The 15,400-nt window shown below is 41.3% G+C and overlaps 1 protein-coding gene across 2 annotated transcripts in view; it reads left to right on the forward strand.

Moving 5' to 3' along the window:
- AR (androgen receptor) overlaps window positions 1-12,931 on the forward strand; it is a 257,798-nt gene extending 244,867 nt beyond the window's left edge. For both annotated transcript variants that reach the window (XM_066580979.1, XM_066580978.1), the window contains 3 exons: window positions 3,202-3,332; window positions 6,601-6,758; window positions 11,278-12,931. In XM_066580979.1, the coding sequence (XP_066437076.1) occupies window positions 3,202-3,332; window positions 6,601-6,758; window positions 11,278-11,433 (445 nt within the window). In that variant the 3' untranslated portion in view covers window positions 11,434-12,931. The remainder of the gene's footprint in view (window positions 1-3,201; window positions 3,333-6,600; window positions 6,759-11,277) is intronic.
- The last annotated feature ends 2,469 nt before the right edge of the window (window positions 12,932-15,400 follow it).

Consider the following 15,400-nt stretch of genomic DNA (forward strand, 5'->3'; position numbering starts at 1 on the left):
CGGCGGGGAGCGGGGCAGAGCGGGCGGGAGAGAGGGAGAGAGAGATCTCCCCTCCGTTCCTGCCCACTCTCCCCCGCAGCTCCCCGCCCCGCGCCGGCCCCCGAATCTTTAGGGACGAGCGGGGAGATACTCGGCTAAGGCACATTACTCGAGCGAGTAGTGCCTTAGTGAGTATACTCGCTCATCCCTAGTCTTGACCTATCTTTTGCCAAAATACGCACCAAGCTCCCCTAGGCTTCAATAGAAGCAGAAAAAAAGTAAAGGGGGAGGGAGTTTTCCTACGTGCAATGCTGGGAGAAGACAACTGGCTCTGTTTAAGCACTAGTAGTCATTCCGAGGATTTCTGCCTAATGATGGATTTCTGTGCTGCAGCATATTTTTCGCCAGTACGCAGCCGCCGCCCCTGTGAATGGCGGAAAAACGCTAATTAAAATTGAGACTTGGTCACAGCAATTCTTCATTCATGTAAAAAAAAAACACGGCGTACGGACGAGCGTAAAAACTCATACGGTCATGTGAATGAGCCCTTAAATGCATGACAAAATACAGCTTGTCCTAAGAACACTATGTATGAGGCCCCTTGTATTGTAAAAGGGAATTGTATTCGTAATTAGATAAGTGGTGACTCTCTTGTGGCACTTGAGTGTTTAAAACTATTTTGACAGCATAGTTAAAGGGATAGTCAAATCCCTGGCCTTAATAGTCCCAGTGATTAGCTGTGGCAGTCATGTGCTTTGATGGCGTGTGACCGGGCAGACTGACAAGAGGAAGCTGGAGGGGTCCGGAGCAGTGGGGGGGCCCATATTTTTAGCCGTTTTTTTCCTCCCATTGGACAACGCTTTAGCTACAGAATGCTAAAACCTGGATTTCTCATACATGCCGCTACATCCCTTCAGCCAACACACAATACTGTACAGTATTTCATATGTTATCATCCGTTCCAGATGTTAGTGAGAATAATAAATTATTTAATCCCACTGGCGATGCATCATCATACACAATAGGAAAACTAAGAAGTATTTGCAGATTCTCGGTATTTACGCTACACGGCCTCTTAGATTTATTTCAGTTGGGATGGTCAGTGCTTGCATACTGTAGGCCATACAGATTAATGATGGCTTGTTTGAGTATTGGGCTGGAGTTATATGACTTCATTCTGTCATCTGTGCAGGCGTGGGTGCTCGGTTAGAGGAAAATAAAAATTGTCTAAAAAATGTAAAATATGATTAAAAAAAATCCTTAAGTAAACTTGTGAAGGTGTGGGTGAGATTCCCTGAAAGTGGCAATTAAAGGTTCTTTTTGAAAGTCCAAGAAAATGTATAATTAGAAAAGACTGTAACCTACAGATGAGTAAAATACGGAGCTTGTGAATTCATACCACTGATACAGAGGCTGTTAGAGACATAAGGGCCTCTTTGTCTAACACCTGTCGAAAAGATCAATAGTGCAGAAAGCAATTTTACTTTAGATTTCTTCACATTTCTTCCAAAGTGTCTAGTTCTGGAAAAAAAACAATCCTATACACTTTGGGTGTCATACCGGCCGCATTCTCCATGTACAGTACTTCAGTAGAGACAAAGATGCATGTAATGCAGCCACCTTTCCATTGATGTGTATGAATTGCAGCGGCCTGCAATTTGTGAATGAGGATCAGGTAATATATATATACACACAGTTTTTAACTTTAAAGAGAACCTGTCACCATCATCTCACCCCTAAAACTTACTTCACTGGCCAGCAGGGGATGAAGAATCAATCAGTTGTAATGGCCTCTCTTTCGATAATGAGCCATATATCTTCCCAATTAGTTTCCAAAGTTATCCTTATGCAAATCAGCAGAGAAGAGTCACAAGGATTCATGATCTGCCAAGCAAACCAAGGCCCCCTTTCTCTTGATAGAAAGGATTTCCTGTGTAAAGAGGGATGAGACAAACTGTGTATCAAGAGCAAGTAGGAAACTCAGCTGTTCATGAATCAGCATGACTCTTCTCGGCTAGATGACTTCTCTGCTAATTTGCATACTGTGCATACTTTACTGTGGGGGTAGGCAGGTTCATTAGGGGGGAGATGGTGGTGACAGGTTCCCTTTAAAAGGAACAGAGCAGCACAGTCAAGCAGTCTCCTATTGTCATGACCCAGCCCAGAAAAGTTGATTCCATCCTTCAATATCAAGAAGAAGAATCCATATCCAAGTGATAGGGCTTATTATCCCAATTATCGCCTTAATGTTGGGCAGATGAAGCAGTACTTATTTGATATGGATGCACTCTCTTCCTTGATATAACCACACGACTCTCTATAGTTCGATTTCAGAGCAGTTAGTTGTCCCCTCACTATGGAGAGAAGGTCGTCCTTTTCCAATACAATGATGTAAGCACTGCCTCCCTGTGTGCAGGATTGCCAACCTCCTTTTTTTCTGGATAATTTTAGCCCAAAATTATGGACGGAAAACATTTTTACAGATGAATCAGAAAAATTAAAAATGAGTCATAACTGCGTAATTTACAAACACAAGCCAAGTCTCCTAGGTTTAAGGACTGCCATGGATTTACAGACAGTTGGCAACTCTGACTGTGTTGTAAGTCATGTTGCAGCTTCTCTCATTCATTCACACAGCACTAATCTCAGGGTAGAGAAGATAGTGAGAAATACAGTAACACGCTTCTTTGGCTGTGAAATGGAATATTTTGTAAAGTGGATGTTACAAGAAATTAGAATGGGCTAGCATATCTAGTATTACATTGCAACCGTTTCCTCGTTGAACTGGAGAAAAGTTCTTTCTTGGCTTTACGAGATGCTTTAATTGGCCTCCTGACATAGTCTACTTCACCTCACCAGGTGATGATGTTTTTTTTTATGTTGTGCTAGTTATAGCATACCACAAAACTACGTATGCCCTTCCTGGGGTTGTCATTGTGTCACCGTGTTTAAGAAAAATAATTCTGTATGTCTTCATATGACATCTGAGTCATACAGAGGAACGTTATGGCCCCATAAACATATATGAGCGCTGTATTATATCTGTATAGGACTTGGAGGTTGTACAGAGCTGTATTACGTTGTACACATGAGGCCTAAGCTTTCATATCAATTCTTTTATACTACCTTTTATGATATTTTTTACTGTAGTCACGATTTACTGTCTGTAATATTGTGTCCAATGACTTTGACCATCAGAAAACTGTTTATGTAACCCTACAGGTATCGCATGCACAAATCCCGCATGTACAGCCAGTGTATTCGAATGCGCCATCTATCGCAAGAGTTCGGTTGGCTACAGATCACACCTGAGGAGTTCCTCTGTATGAAGGCTCTTCTCCTTTTCAGCATTAGTGAGTATTAGAGTTTTATAGATAGCGTCAACTTCAGAAGAAGATTAATGTACTGCAACCTGCCAACTTCATTCGGCTCACAGTGTTCTTCCTGCAGTGAATTAATAAATTAACTTTAATTCATGTAATAGCTGAATTTCCCACAGAAATGTAAATGGTAAATAAAATAAATATGTCATGGCATTAATGTAGGAGCGTAACTGAAGACAGTAACTTGGAGGAGCCTACGCATTAGAGCTCTCAATCAGAAATGGAAGTTACTTACGGAGACAGTAAAAGTGCGAGTCTGCGATGTATGGAACAACAGACTTTTGAGATGGTCACCTTAGAAGATGCTACCGAGGAATACAATAAGAATGGTTGCTATGTTGTTTTTGTTCTTTTCAGCCACATTAAGGATTCTCCTCTACTTAAGCCTTGCATTTTTAATGCTCCTTGACCTTTAATATTTTGCAGCGGCCGCTTCTCAGTTCCTTAGATATTCCAATAGAAAGCATTTTACATTCATACATTTGTCTGTTTTCTATTTACATAAATGGATTGTAATTTCAGGAAAGCTTTCTGCTGTCCAATTTGTTATTACTGTCTTTTGGCCCATTTACACGCAAAGATGATCGCTCAAAATTCGTCAGAAACTGACAGTTTTGAGCGATCATCTTGCAATAGTTACGAATAAGCTAATCAGCCCTTTAATAGCTAACTAGCTTCATTTGCATGTATTTAGAGAACAGCGGGTGATCTGTTCTCTAAATACAGTGCTTTTGTTCTGCTGCAGGCAGCAGGATGCATATACTGCTATCAGCGCTGCCTGCGGAGAACACAGCATGCCATCCCTCCTATCAAGGATGACGGCTTTTATGCTGAGCTGAACTCAGCGATGGATGAAGAGTGCACTGTAAGTGCACGATGGGCACGCATTTACACGCAATGGCTATCGCTCAAAAGCCGTCGTTTGGACGAATTTTGAGCGATAATCGTTGTATGTTAATCAGCCTTTTATTTTTGCCAACCTAGCAAATCATATGAAGCCTTGTGCAGTGACTTTACAACAGACCCATATGTAAGATATCAGGAATTGAGGCTCTTCTCTCATGTATCTATCCTGTAGAGACAGGACTGGACTAACAACATGTGCTTTATTTATTATCCAACTCCTAATGCACATACAGCAATCAGTCTTCTGTGAGGATCACAATCCACTTACCTCAGATACACGCAATACTGTGGGAACAGTGCCTTTTAGGTAGCCATCTAAATGAAGAAGAGCAGAAGATTTCATGACTCTAGTGCCTCAGGAAAACAATAATTCAGCAGAGCTACTGTGATAAATCTGGCACATTTTAAGACTGTCTGGTGTAAGTTTGCACTGACTATCAGACAGTATTAGTAAATCTGCTCCTCTGTTAGCTTGTGAACCGTTTCCAATTCAGAAAAGTCTCCTCTGTATGCAAGCTTCCCTCATTGGCTTTATTTGCAAACTCATATAGTTTTCCAACATGATCTTTTAGCGCACACTATAAATTATATAGCTCATCACTGCCAAGCATTACCTTACCATGTTAAGGGTCATTTACACGTAATGAGTATCGCTCAAAATTCGTTCAAGGGACCGAAAATGAGCATTAATCGTTACATGTAAACACGGACATTGTGCACTTTTCATTTGAACAATAGTTTTAAGGTTAACTTAAAATCCATCATTCAGCGACTGGCAGGTAAAGCAAACACATTTATCTGTCACTAGACCTTATGCTGTTATCTCCAGGGAAGTCAGCAGATAACATTGTAATCTGCCAGCAGCCGCATGCAGAACAGTGCAGCTGTCTACACAGCTGGGTGTGATTAATCATATGCTGGGCTCTGCAAACAGCTCCTAGAGGCCCGTTTACATTAAAATGATGATGGTCACTTTATGCAAAAAGATCGCTAAATCTTTCAGTCATTTAAAAGATTATCTTTGCATGTAATGTGCCTTAATACTGTACATTATAAAGCAACATAAAATGTCATTGTTGCTAGTCTCCTGCATTATTTCGCCCAATACCCTGCGGATTTATAGACATGGGTTAGGACCTCCTTACCAAATAAGTTTTAAAGGTGTTGTCCATTGTGAGCAAGTGTGAGCATACATTGAACTTATTTCTGCAGAAAGCAGACAGTTACATTCTCACTGCAGTGGCCAGACTTGGAATTACAGGCATAGTTGTCATTCACTTCAATGAGAAACTGCAATACCAAGCCTGGCCACTGCAGAGGGAACAGAACTGTTTGCTTCCTGCAGAAATCAGCTCAGTGCACAAGTACATCTGCCCAGGAAAGAGCTGATCAGCCGGGTTGCCGAGCAGTAGACCCCTGCTGATGTACTATCCTGCAGATAAGCCGTCAATGCTTTACAATTGAACAAACCCTTTAATGATCATCTTTGTCATTTGGAAGCTGCAACTACACATTGCCTTTAATGTAAAAACATCATATGTAACTGTGCAAATAATAATACTAGCCAACACATTTTGCCTAAGGCCCCCTGCACATGGGCGGAAATTCTGCAACGAGTTTTCCTGCCGAATTTCCGCCCATGCCCGCCTGCATAGGATTGCATTACAAAATGCAATCCTATGCACACAGCCGCGATTTGTCCATGTGAAAACACGCGTGGGAAAAAAAAAACGCGGCATGTTCTATTTCTGTGCGGATCTCACAGAGGCCCGCACAGAAACGTCTGTAGTGACAGGCCACCTCCGCTCTGCACATGCACTGGCTGGCCGGCAGCCGGCGCTTAGCAGAGACGGAAGACGCTGGGAGCAAGTGAGCCGCAGGCCTCTGCAGGGGCACAGGACCGCATCCCGCTGCAAGAATTCTGTATGGACATACTCTGCATTGTATAATGACTTTGGCTCATGAAGTCATTTCTTTTCTCACTGTGTATGTCCTTGAAACATTCGAAATTCAAAATCATATATTTTTAATTATCGATGTCCTGACCACAAAAGCAAACTTTTTTTCAAAATGAAAGTTATTTTTCATTATATTTTACAATAAGCCAACAGGAACAAATAAACTTTTCTTAGACATGAAAATCACGTTTTTTTCTGTCTCCTAGTGTAATGCATTGTGACATGTATCTGTAGTTCAGTATATTCAGGTCCATTGGAAAATCAGTGGTAAAGTGTCTGTGTTTATGTTTGCTGATTTGAATATAAGAATGCATATCTGCCCGTTCTATATATGACTTACGGTACAACACTATACGTATGTCACCCCTTCTTAGTTCCTGTGGAAGGTCTGAAGGATCAGAAGTGCTTTGACGAACTGCGGATGAACTACATCAAGGAGCTGGATCGTGTCATCTCCTGCAAGAGAAACAACCCGGCATCCAGTTCACGAAGATTTTTCCAGCTCACCAAGCTTCTGGATTCTGTGCAACCAGTGAGAGTATTATTCCTTCAAACCGAAAAATGCTTTTAGGATTTGCTATTAACCCTTTCCAATCCACTGTCTGACTTCTGAAGACATTATGATTTAAGGCTATACAGCTCCGATATTGGAAGACGTCCGTCGGGGTTCTCTTTCTGTATATTGCCAGCCTCTCTGCTGTCGGAGTCTATCCAACGTTTCACCTCATGCAGTACTGGCTTTAGCCAGCAGATAGCGCTGTTGTATAACGGCAGAGAAAGAGTAAGCCCCCTAGGAAAACCAGGATACAAATTGGATTGGAAGGGGTTAAAACGGAAAATGGGGATCTAACACAACATTATAGGTTTCTAATCAGACTGCACTTAACAATATGTAAAATGTTTCACAAGTAGAAGGGTTTTGTAGAGCTGGGGGTATTTTTTACCACCAAGGTGCCATTACACAGAACGGTTATTGCCCCCAAAAAATCCCTGGGCTGCCCGAATTTAAAAGATAATCGTTCAGTGTAAACACAGCCAACGATAAATGAGAATTCATGCACTTCTCGTTTGTCCATTTTATGCAGGCATAAAAATCATCGTTCGGTCATTTACACATCATTGCCTGTAAGGAAGGATCATTTAGTCATTCACATTCACTGGTACATAGACTGATTCGCGAGGGAACAATCTATCTGCCTATCTAAACAGACTGCAAAGCTAAATCTGTCAGTATTCGCTTGAACCAACGATAAATCGCTCATTGTAAAAGTCCCCTTACGAGCATCATCTTGACGCAGAGTAGGTGCATCAAAAAATCATATATAAAATAACCTATGGTTTCTTTCAGATGAACAATTTCTTGACGCGCCTAAAAAATTGTGCGTCAAAAGAGAACATTGTGCGCAATAGGCGTGATTTTTTGACACTGAGATTTCTTTCTGTCAAAAGCTAGGACTTGTCCTATCTTTGCATGGCAGAACGAGGGTGGCTCCATAGACTCCTGTGGGAGACTATGCAAGCTGTCCGGCAAAGGGAGTGGGAGGGAGTTTAACACTGCGGGGTTTACCTTCATCCCCACGGGGACTACCTTCATTGTTCTGGTGACCAAAGGATTTGGGGGCTGTGGTGTCAGTGCACTGCAAGACGCCACAGCCAGCCGGGTAGGCTCACGAAAAATAGCCGGGACTTAGTCGTTAGCTCATGTGAAAGGGGCCTAAAGCTGCTCCTGTGATTACCAAGGCACTGAAAAGGGCTGAAATGTACAGTTTTTCCTTGCTATTAGACGCTTTATATTGCGCTGCAGTTTCCATAGGATAGTTTACTATTGCTTCAATAATAAGCACGGTCATGAGTAATTTAAAGGATCATAAGAACAGATTGCCCATCTCATATGTGAGGAGTCCGTGGCACTTCTGGCATATGGTGTCATGTTGAAATTTGTCTTTATAGTTCCCATCATCACTATCAATCATGTAGCATGCTGCTTCCATGACCTTCTCTGCAGGCTCCAGCAGCTTTTTAAAATGACTTTTAGTCTGAGTCATAGGCTAGATCCTGGTTCATGTAACCCTTAATGGATTTACAAAGTATGAACTTAATGACTTAATGGACGGTGTTATTTATCAGGCAAAATAATTCAAAAATCACTATCTTGGCTGCGGTTAGCCTGCCATATACATTAGATGGATCCTAGGAAGTCATCAGCATTTATTGAGGATGGGGTTTGCCAAAAGTAACCTGACAACAGATATCACTGGAAACGAGGAGTTGATATTCTGCATTTTGATATACTCTATAAGCAAGTGTCTGGCGGCGGCTTATCTCTCAACTGAAATAATCATCTCTGCCCCAGTTTATTGGGAAGACCGGCCATGTGTACCGCCAGGTTAACCCTAACATGCAGATGTAAATGGGAAGCCATGGTAGGCATGCCCAATGTAATGCAGCAAATGTAGTCTACTTCGCATATCTAAACTCAAGCTTGATGACTTCTTATAAGCCACAAACTACAATAGATAACTTTCTTTTTGACATGTAACCAATAGTCTAGTGTTGGCCGCAGCAAAAAACTGCGAGATTTCAGCCGGGAAAAGCGCTTTTCCGCTGCGGTCGGTGCTCCCATAGAGGAGAGCGCAGCTGCAGCAGAATTTAAAAAAAAGGGACATGCTGCGGTCAGCGAATCCGCGGAAGGATTCGCTGTCCTGTGTGGACGAGATTTCTAAGAAATCTCGTCCCAATGGCTGGCTAATCCCGGGATTAGTCAGCCGCAGACGGATCTGCCGCTATGGAATTTCCGCAGCAAATTCGCCCCGTGTGAACCCAGCCTAAAATAACTTCCCTTTTATTGCAAGGTCATTCCTCCACATGAATCCAGTCTGCTGGAAATCTTTTGCTACATTAGAAGCATAGTTCCCTTGATTTTCTTCATTTCCTTGTATCGCTTTTATCTACCCCATGGGCAGTTTTCTCTCTGGATCTGCCATTCTGATCCAAGTGTCTTCTCTAATTTGCTTGTACATAACAAACGTCTGTGTGAACATAAACACTTCCCCAAATCTTGTTTCTGTTCATTATGTCTCATAATGTGCAAGCTGCAAATGCATCTGGATCGCATGAAAATAATAGGGCATGTTTTAGGATAGCGCCTGCAAGAAATATTATGCTGGAAATAGTTCCAATCTACTGTTTCCCTGCGGTTTTCCAATGCATTTCATTGCAGTGGAAAAAAGTTAGCATCCAGCTGTTACTTTTTAAATTAGATTTATAAGAAAATTAGAAAAACGCACATTTTTAGAACTTCTTGTTTAAAGGGAATGTGCTGTTAAATAGAGGCCTTTTGTGAAACTTTAAAGAACGTTTGGTCTTTATTTTCAATGTAATGATCTAGAATTTAAAAAGTCCTATACTCCTGCAATTTTAACACTGACCACTAAGGCCGGGCTCACATGACCATATGTTAATTGCGTAATACGCAGTAGAAATCTCCCACACACATTCAATGTGCAGCTGACACAAACCGCACGAAGTAGGCATGGAAAAAAAAAATCTCAACTTGTTTTGCGCATATTACGCATACATGCCTAGATAGTGTATGGGGATTGGCAGCAAGTATGCATTGTCACTGTGTACTTATTGCGTGCTTGCTAACAAGAGATACGCTTGTATGACCGGAAACACTGTCATGTAAGAACGCCCCAAAGGGCCATTAACACAGCACGACTGTCGGCTAAATGATTAAAACTGAGCGACAAAGGAAAAGTAAACGAAGAATGCACGATGGCTCTACATTTAGATGTAGCAAATGTTGCGCATTTTTGGTCATTTGAACGGATTTTGCGCAACAATCGTTATATGTAAATTGGTTATAAGCCTGATAATAGTTTGACACTTCCTGTTCTATAGAGAAAACTTTACTTTAGTCATCTAGTTATCATCACTGGTAGGATGACAATGAAAGGTAACACCTGTATATATAGAGTAGATAACCTAGGCTCCACCATTCACAATAGGTGATGTCACAGCTCACCTCCTGCTCCTCCCTGTATAAGATCTCTACAGAACAGCCTAGAACTCTCTCCTATAGAAGTCAATGGGTCACCTATCTATTGTGTGAGTGGCTCAGAATTTCTCCTGTAAAGCATATCTCCTAATGCTGTTATTGCAGCTCAGACAAGATGGCCGCATACAGTCATGCACAGGAAATAGAATTTAAAAGAATCTATGGTCAGGAATAGAGATGAGCGAGTATACTTGCTAAGGCTAACTACTCGAGCGAGTAGTGCCTTAGCCGAGTATCCTCCCGCTCGTCTCTAAAGATTCGAGGGCCGGCGGGGAGCGACGGGGGAGAGCAGGGAGGAACGGAAGGGAGATCACCCCCCCCCCCCCCCGCTCCCCCTGCTCACCGCCGCAACTCACCTGTCACCCGCGCCGGCAGCCGAATCTTTACAGATGAGCGGGAGGATACTCGGCTAAGGCACTACTCGCTCAAGTAGTTAGCCTTAGCGAGTATACTCGTTCATCTCTAGTCAGGAAATAAAAACATTATATCACTACCTAGTCTCATATATATATATATATATATATATATCTTTTTGATACATTCCCTTTAAGACAATCGTGCAGTATTTTTTGCCCATAGATGATAAAGGGGGGAAAACATAATTGTAAACTGCATTTAAAGACCAAGATTGCAGTTTTCAGTAGAAGCCACTCAATAAACATTTCCGATTACTGAACCAATGAGCCAAAATAGATGTACATCTATAAATCTGTGGGTTTGGAAAGCAATGAACATCTCGTTTCAGAAACTGCAAGCCAGCATCTTATATTTCATATTTTTTTGAAGTGCATTTGGTGTTCCTCATAGTAAACATTTAGACAGCTGTAAGACTGATGATTGCTCCTATCTTATCTGGTCGCTACTGATTTATAATAAATCCTGTTTGTTCATAAGTTTTACCTTCTGTTTCTAGAAGATGTTGATTTTTCTTTTTAAATGTGATTTCTTTTGCTTTATTAATAAATATTCCCATTATTTCATGTTTATTCAGATTGCCCGTGAGCTGCACCAGTTTACATTTGACCTCTTTGTGAAGGCACAGATGGTGAGCGTGGATTTCCCCGAGATGATGTCTGAAATAATTTCAGTGCAAGTTCCCAAGATTCTGTCTGGCAGAGTCAAGCCCCTCTACTTCCATAATTCATGAAAAGCCCCTCTCTGGGCCATTTCTCTCCCCCCCTGCAGTGTGCCTTAAGGGTCACCATGTACAGATATGCAAAATGGACTCTACCGGCAGCCTTCATCGGGTCATGCCAAACAGGCATGACCTCTTCATCCATTTTTGTGTGTTCGGGATAGTTGTCATGCAAGCAACCTTCTAAGATGTGTGCCACGTACCTGACCCTCAAAGGACTGGAGGACTGATCTGAGGACAATTTGATTTCACTACCAGGCTATAGAGGTTGTGTGTGTTTTTGGAATATAGACTGGTAATTTCTGAGGAAATATGGGAATCACAATTTTAGTTCTGTTCATAAGTTCTTTGTCAGCTTACACATCAGTATATACTCAAAAAACAAGTGGTGCTGGGGGGTGGTAGAACCCAAAACTTCTATACAGAAATGTACACTAAAAAGCACTTATTCTCCTGGCTGCAAACCCTGGGCAATATGGCAAGCAGTACTTTATCCTTGCCTATTTTCTTTGATAGATTCAATGCTGATTATGCACTCTTGTTTTCCAGCCAGGAGACGTCGGGGCTACAGCAAAAGCCAAAAGAATGATTGAGTACTTTAGCCTGCACTGAAACAACACCTCTGATACATGACCCTTTGATTGAGAATCACAGCTGTACTTATAATACGGGGTTCTGTACTGACTCCGATAGTGGAAGGGATAAGGAGACAGGAAGCCTTCAGATAAATACACAGAAATTCTTGAGGAATCAAGTCAGCCCCATTTCAGTTACAGCCCCTATAACGGGAAACACTTCGGTCCAGTCACGCAGGTTGTCACTACTCAATCAATTCTCATTCTTCTGTATCTTCTATCGCCATATCCTCAAAGACCAAGACAGTCAAGTTAAATACTAAAGGGTTTTCTTCTACCACATGTAACAAGCTCCTTTTTTGCATTTTTTAATATATTAACTTCATCACACTTTTTAGTAAGCATGTATATATCTGGAATCTAAACTAGTAAGCGCACAGTTTATATACACTACAACAAACGTTTCACATATACGAAATGCAGTATTTACAAAAATGTATCATTTTATGCTTTTTTTTTTCCTAGCGTTCTGAATAGACACAGATGATTCAATTTCTACGAATTCCCACCAAATTTCTCATATGTCATTCTGATTTCTGATTTCCAGATCTTAAAATAGTTCCATCAAGTAGTTCAAAATATGTGATTGTCCTCTAGAATTCATCCAAAATTGTGTCCACCCTAGGGCAGGATACATACGGGACATAGCTATTTGATTACACTAAAAGGGCAATGAATGAAAGAGATCCATGTTAATCCAAATAGAAGGACATATTGTATAGTTCAGGGAATTTATACCAAGCCTCCCGTACATCATTGCTATCACCACTAGCTTTGGGATTTCAAGTTTCCTCCTCTAACCTACTACACTAATAATTAAAAAGGCCGTTCACTTATTTTAGCTATATATATATTTTCAAATAAAAGGGAAAAACACTTAAGGTACAATAAATACTCGGTTGGTAGAATGTCTTCGGACATGGCCGGTCATTTACATTCACAAGCTATGCTTTAAACAGTCAGTAGCCTGATGACTCGAGGATTGTCTATCTCTTGTCAGACTGTGGCATGCAATAAATCCCTGAAACCAGAGGCGTTACTTGAAGCTCCTGGGCCCCAATGCAAAACCTGTAATGGGGCCCCCAACTATAACGCTTTATTCATAGTACTGGGCTCCCTATATGGAGAACAGAGGCCTTATGGGCCCCCTAAGGCTCCTGGGCCCGGGTGCAACAGCATCCCCTGCATCCCCTATAGTTACGCCCCTGCCTGAAACTTACCTTCCACAAACCCATTACAGATACAACTATGATGTATATATAACCTCTCAAGCTTAAAAAAATCATACTCCACAATCTAGAGTAACCATTGATGTCATCCATACAGTTTGACACTGCATAAAAGGAAAAAGAAACTCATCAAAATCCAAAATAAGCAGTCCGTACCAATACAAAGACACCACATATCGATCTCCATAGGGTCTTTATCAAGTATACCACACCTCCCAATGACCCAGGTATAAATATGTCCCAACCAATCCAGTTCATCTCAGCTGATAGAAATAAATGTATGGAAAATGTGCACTCAGTCATGCCTCTCCACCTAACAGAATGACAGGGCAATGTGGTATGTAATAATCAGCATATTACAATCCCCCATGGGTGTATAATAAATACAAGTCATAAAAACTTGCAGAAACAGTGGGTCCACATGAACAGTTTGACTCTACATTGAGTCTTTTCTCCGGAAGGCTTGATTCTTACCTGACCATCAGAATTAGGATGTCTGGAACCAGCTTTTCTCACGCACAATAATTGCCACATGCAAGTTAAATACTGACTAAAACAAACTTGCATTTGGCAGATATGATGTTTGGTTCAGCATGTTAATCCCTATGGAACGGTGAGAAGAAAGCAGCTGCCATGCATCTTTAGTATTGCTCAAGGTACCTTTAGGCGCATAAGTGCCCGACAGCCGTCCCACCGAGTCGCTCCTGTGCGTTCACCAATAGAGAATGGAGGTGGACCGGCCCAGTGATCTTCTCCAACTGTCTGCTCCAGTCACAGCAAACAGGCCGATAGTCGCTTGGTTTTTAGGTGAGCTAACAACCAAACAACTCTGACCAGTGCCCTGTTGGTGGTTGTGTGCACACGGGACAACTAATACTCAAATTTGCTGTCTCCAGCAATTATTTGGGCGATATACACCCCATGTAAAGGTACCTTTACTTCTAGGCGTCAACAATAGACTAGGCTACGGAAAACATGCACCACCTATCTAATTGTCTCATTAGGTAACCCCATACACAATCAGTGTAATCCAGATCCAATAGTTTGACTTCACAAGTTTGTGGAGATCTTTTTGGGGTTGCACATTGCCCCAGACATACCCCTGGCATCCTGTTGAAATGAACATGAAACTCTAAACTCTATATCTCTAATCACAGGTCCGAGAATCTCCAGAAATATTTACATCCAATGTCTGAATATCAGCAGCCCATCATATAGCTGCGGATTGTAGGTTTAACGTTCCGTTAGATACCTTCAGGATAAGTGTCTACAGGGGAATAGGCTGATCATTTATTGAAGCAAACGCATAAGTAGTGCCTTTATCCTCAGCTGTTCCCTGATGTACACCTTATCCTCGATAGTGAAAAGATAGAAGTACTACTCCTATATATTACTGACCAACGTAACAAGGATTGCAGTGATATATTTAAAGTATGCATGTCTGTTTTATTTACTAGGCGTACAACATGTGTATTTAACTTGCTTTCGGTGGTAAATGTCATCTGGGTTTAGACCAGAGAATATCACCAAAGTACAAAAGCACTAAATTTTTCCCTATACAAGCAAGTTTGCACTAAGAGAAATAATATTTCATATAGACATTTCCTGGCAGTTTTGAGCCACACAAAAAAAAAATATATATATATTTTTATTTTTCTATGGATATAATTTTGCTTTACCAAGCGACATACTGAATGTTCAGCACTTTACATTTATTGGCCTCTCTTGAAATATTTTCTATTTAAAACACTATAAATTGATGATATAGCCATAGATATATTCATAAAGGGGTTAATATGATATACATACAAGCAGATATTTGGCCTTCTCTTCTATATGGGTTAAGATGGCAATAGAGTAGACACAATAGGTCACAGAAAGAAGAGATAAGATAAAAGCGGCAAGACAATGATGTCTTTGGGTTGTATAAACTGTTCATCAGAGCCAGTCATACAATAGGCCAGACAGACGGGCCGGAAGAAACCCGCTCATTGTCATTAGATTGATCCATGGGCTCATTCCATATTGAATGTAGATTGACCTACTGTATATTACGCTGTGGCCTATGGGATTATTTTAATATGGCAGGGGAGGGGCAATTTTTAATATGCCACG

The sequence above is a fragment of the Eleutherodactylus coqui genome, chromosome 10 (genome assembly GCF_035609145.1).
Source record: "Eleutherodactylus coqui strain aEleCoq1 chromosome 10, aEleCoq1.hap1, whole genome shotgun sequence".
Classification (NCBI taxonomy): domain Eukaryota; kingdom Metazoa; phylum Chordata; class Amphibia; order Anura; family Eleutherodactylidae; genus Eleutherodactylus; species Eleutherodactylus coqui.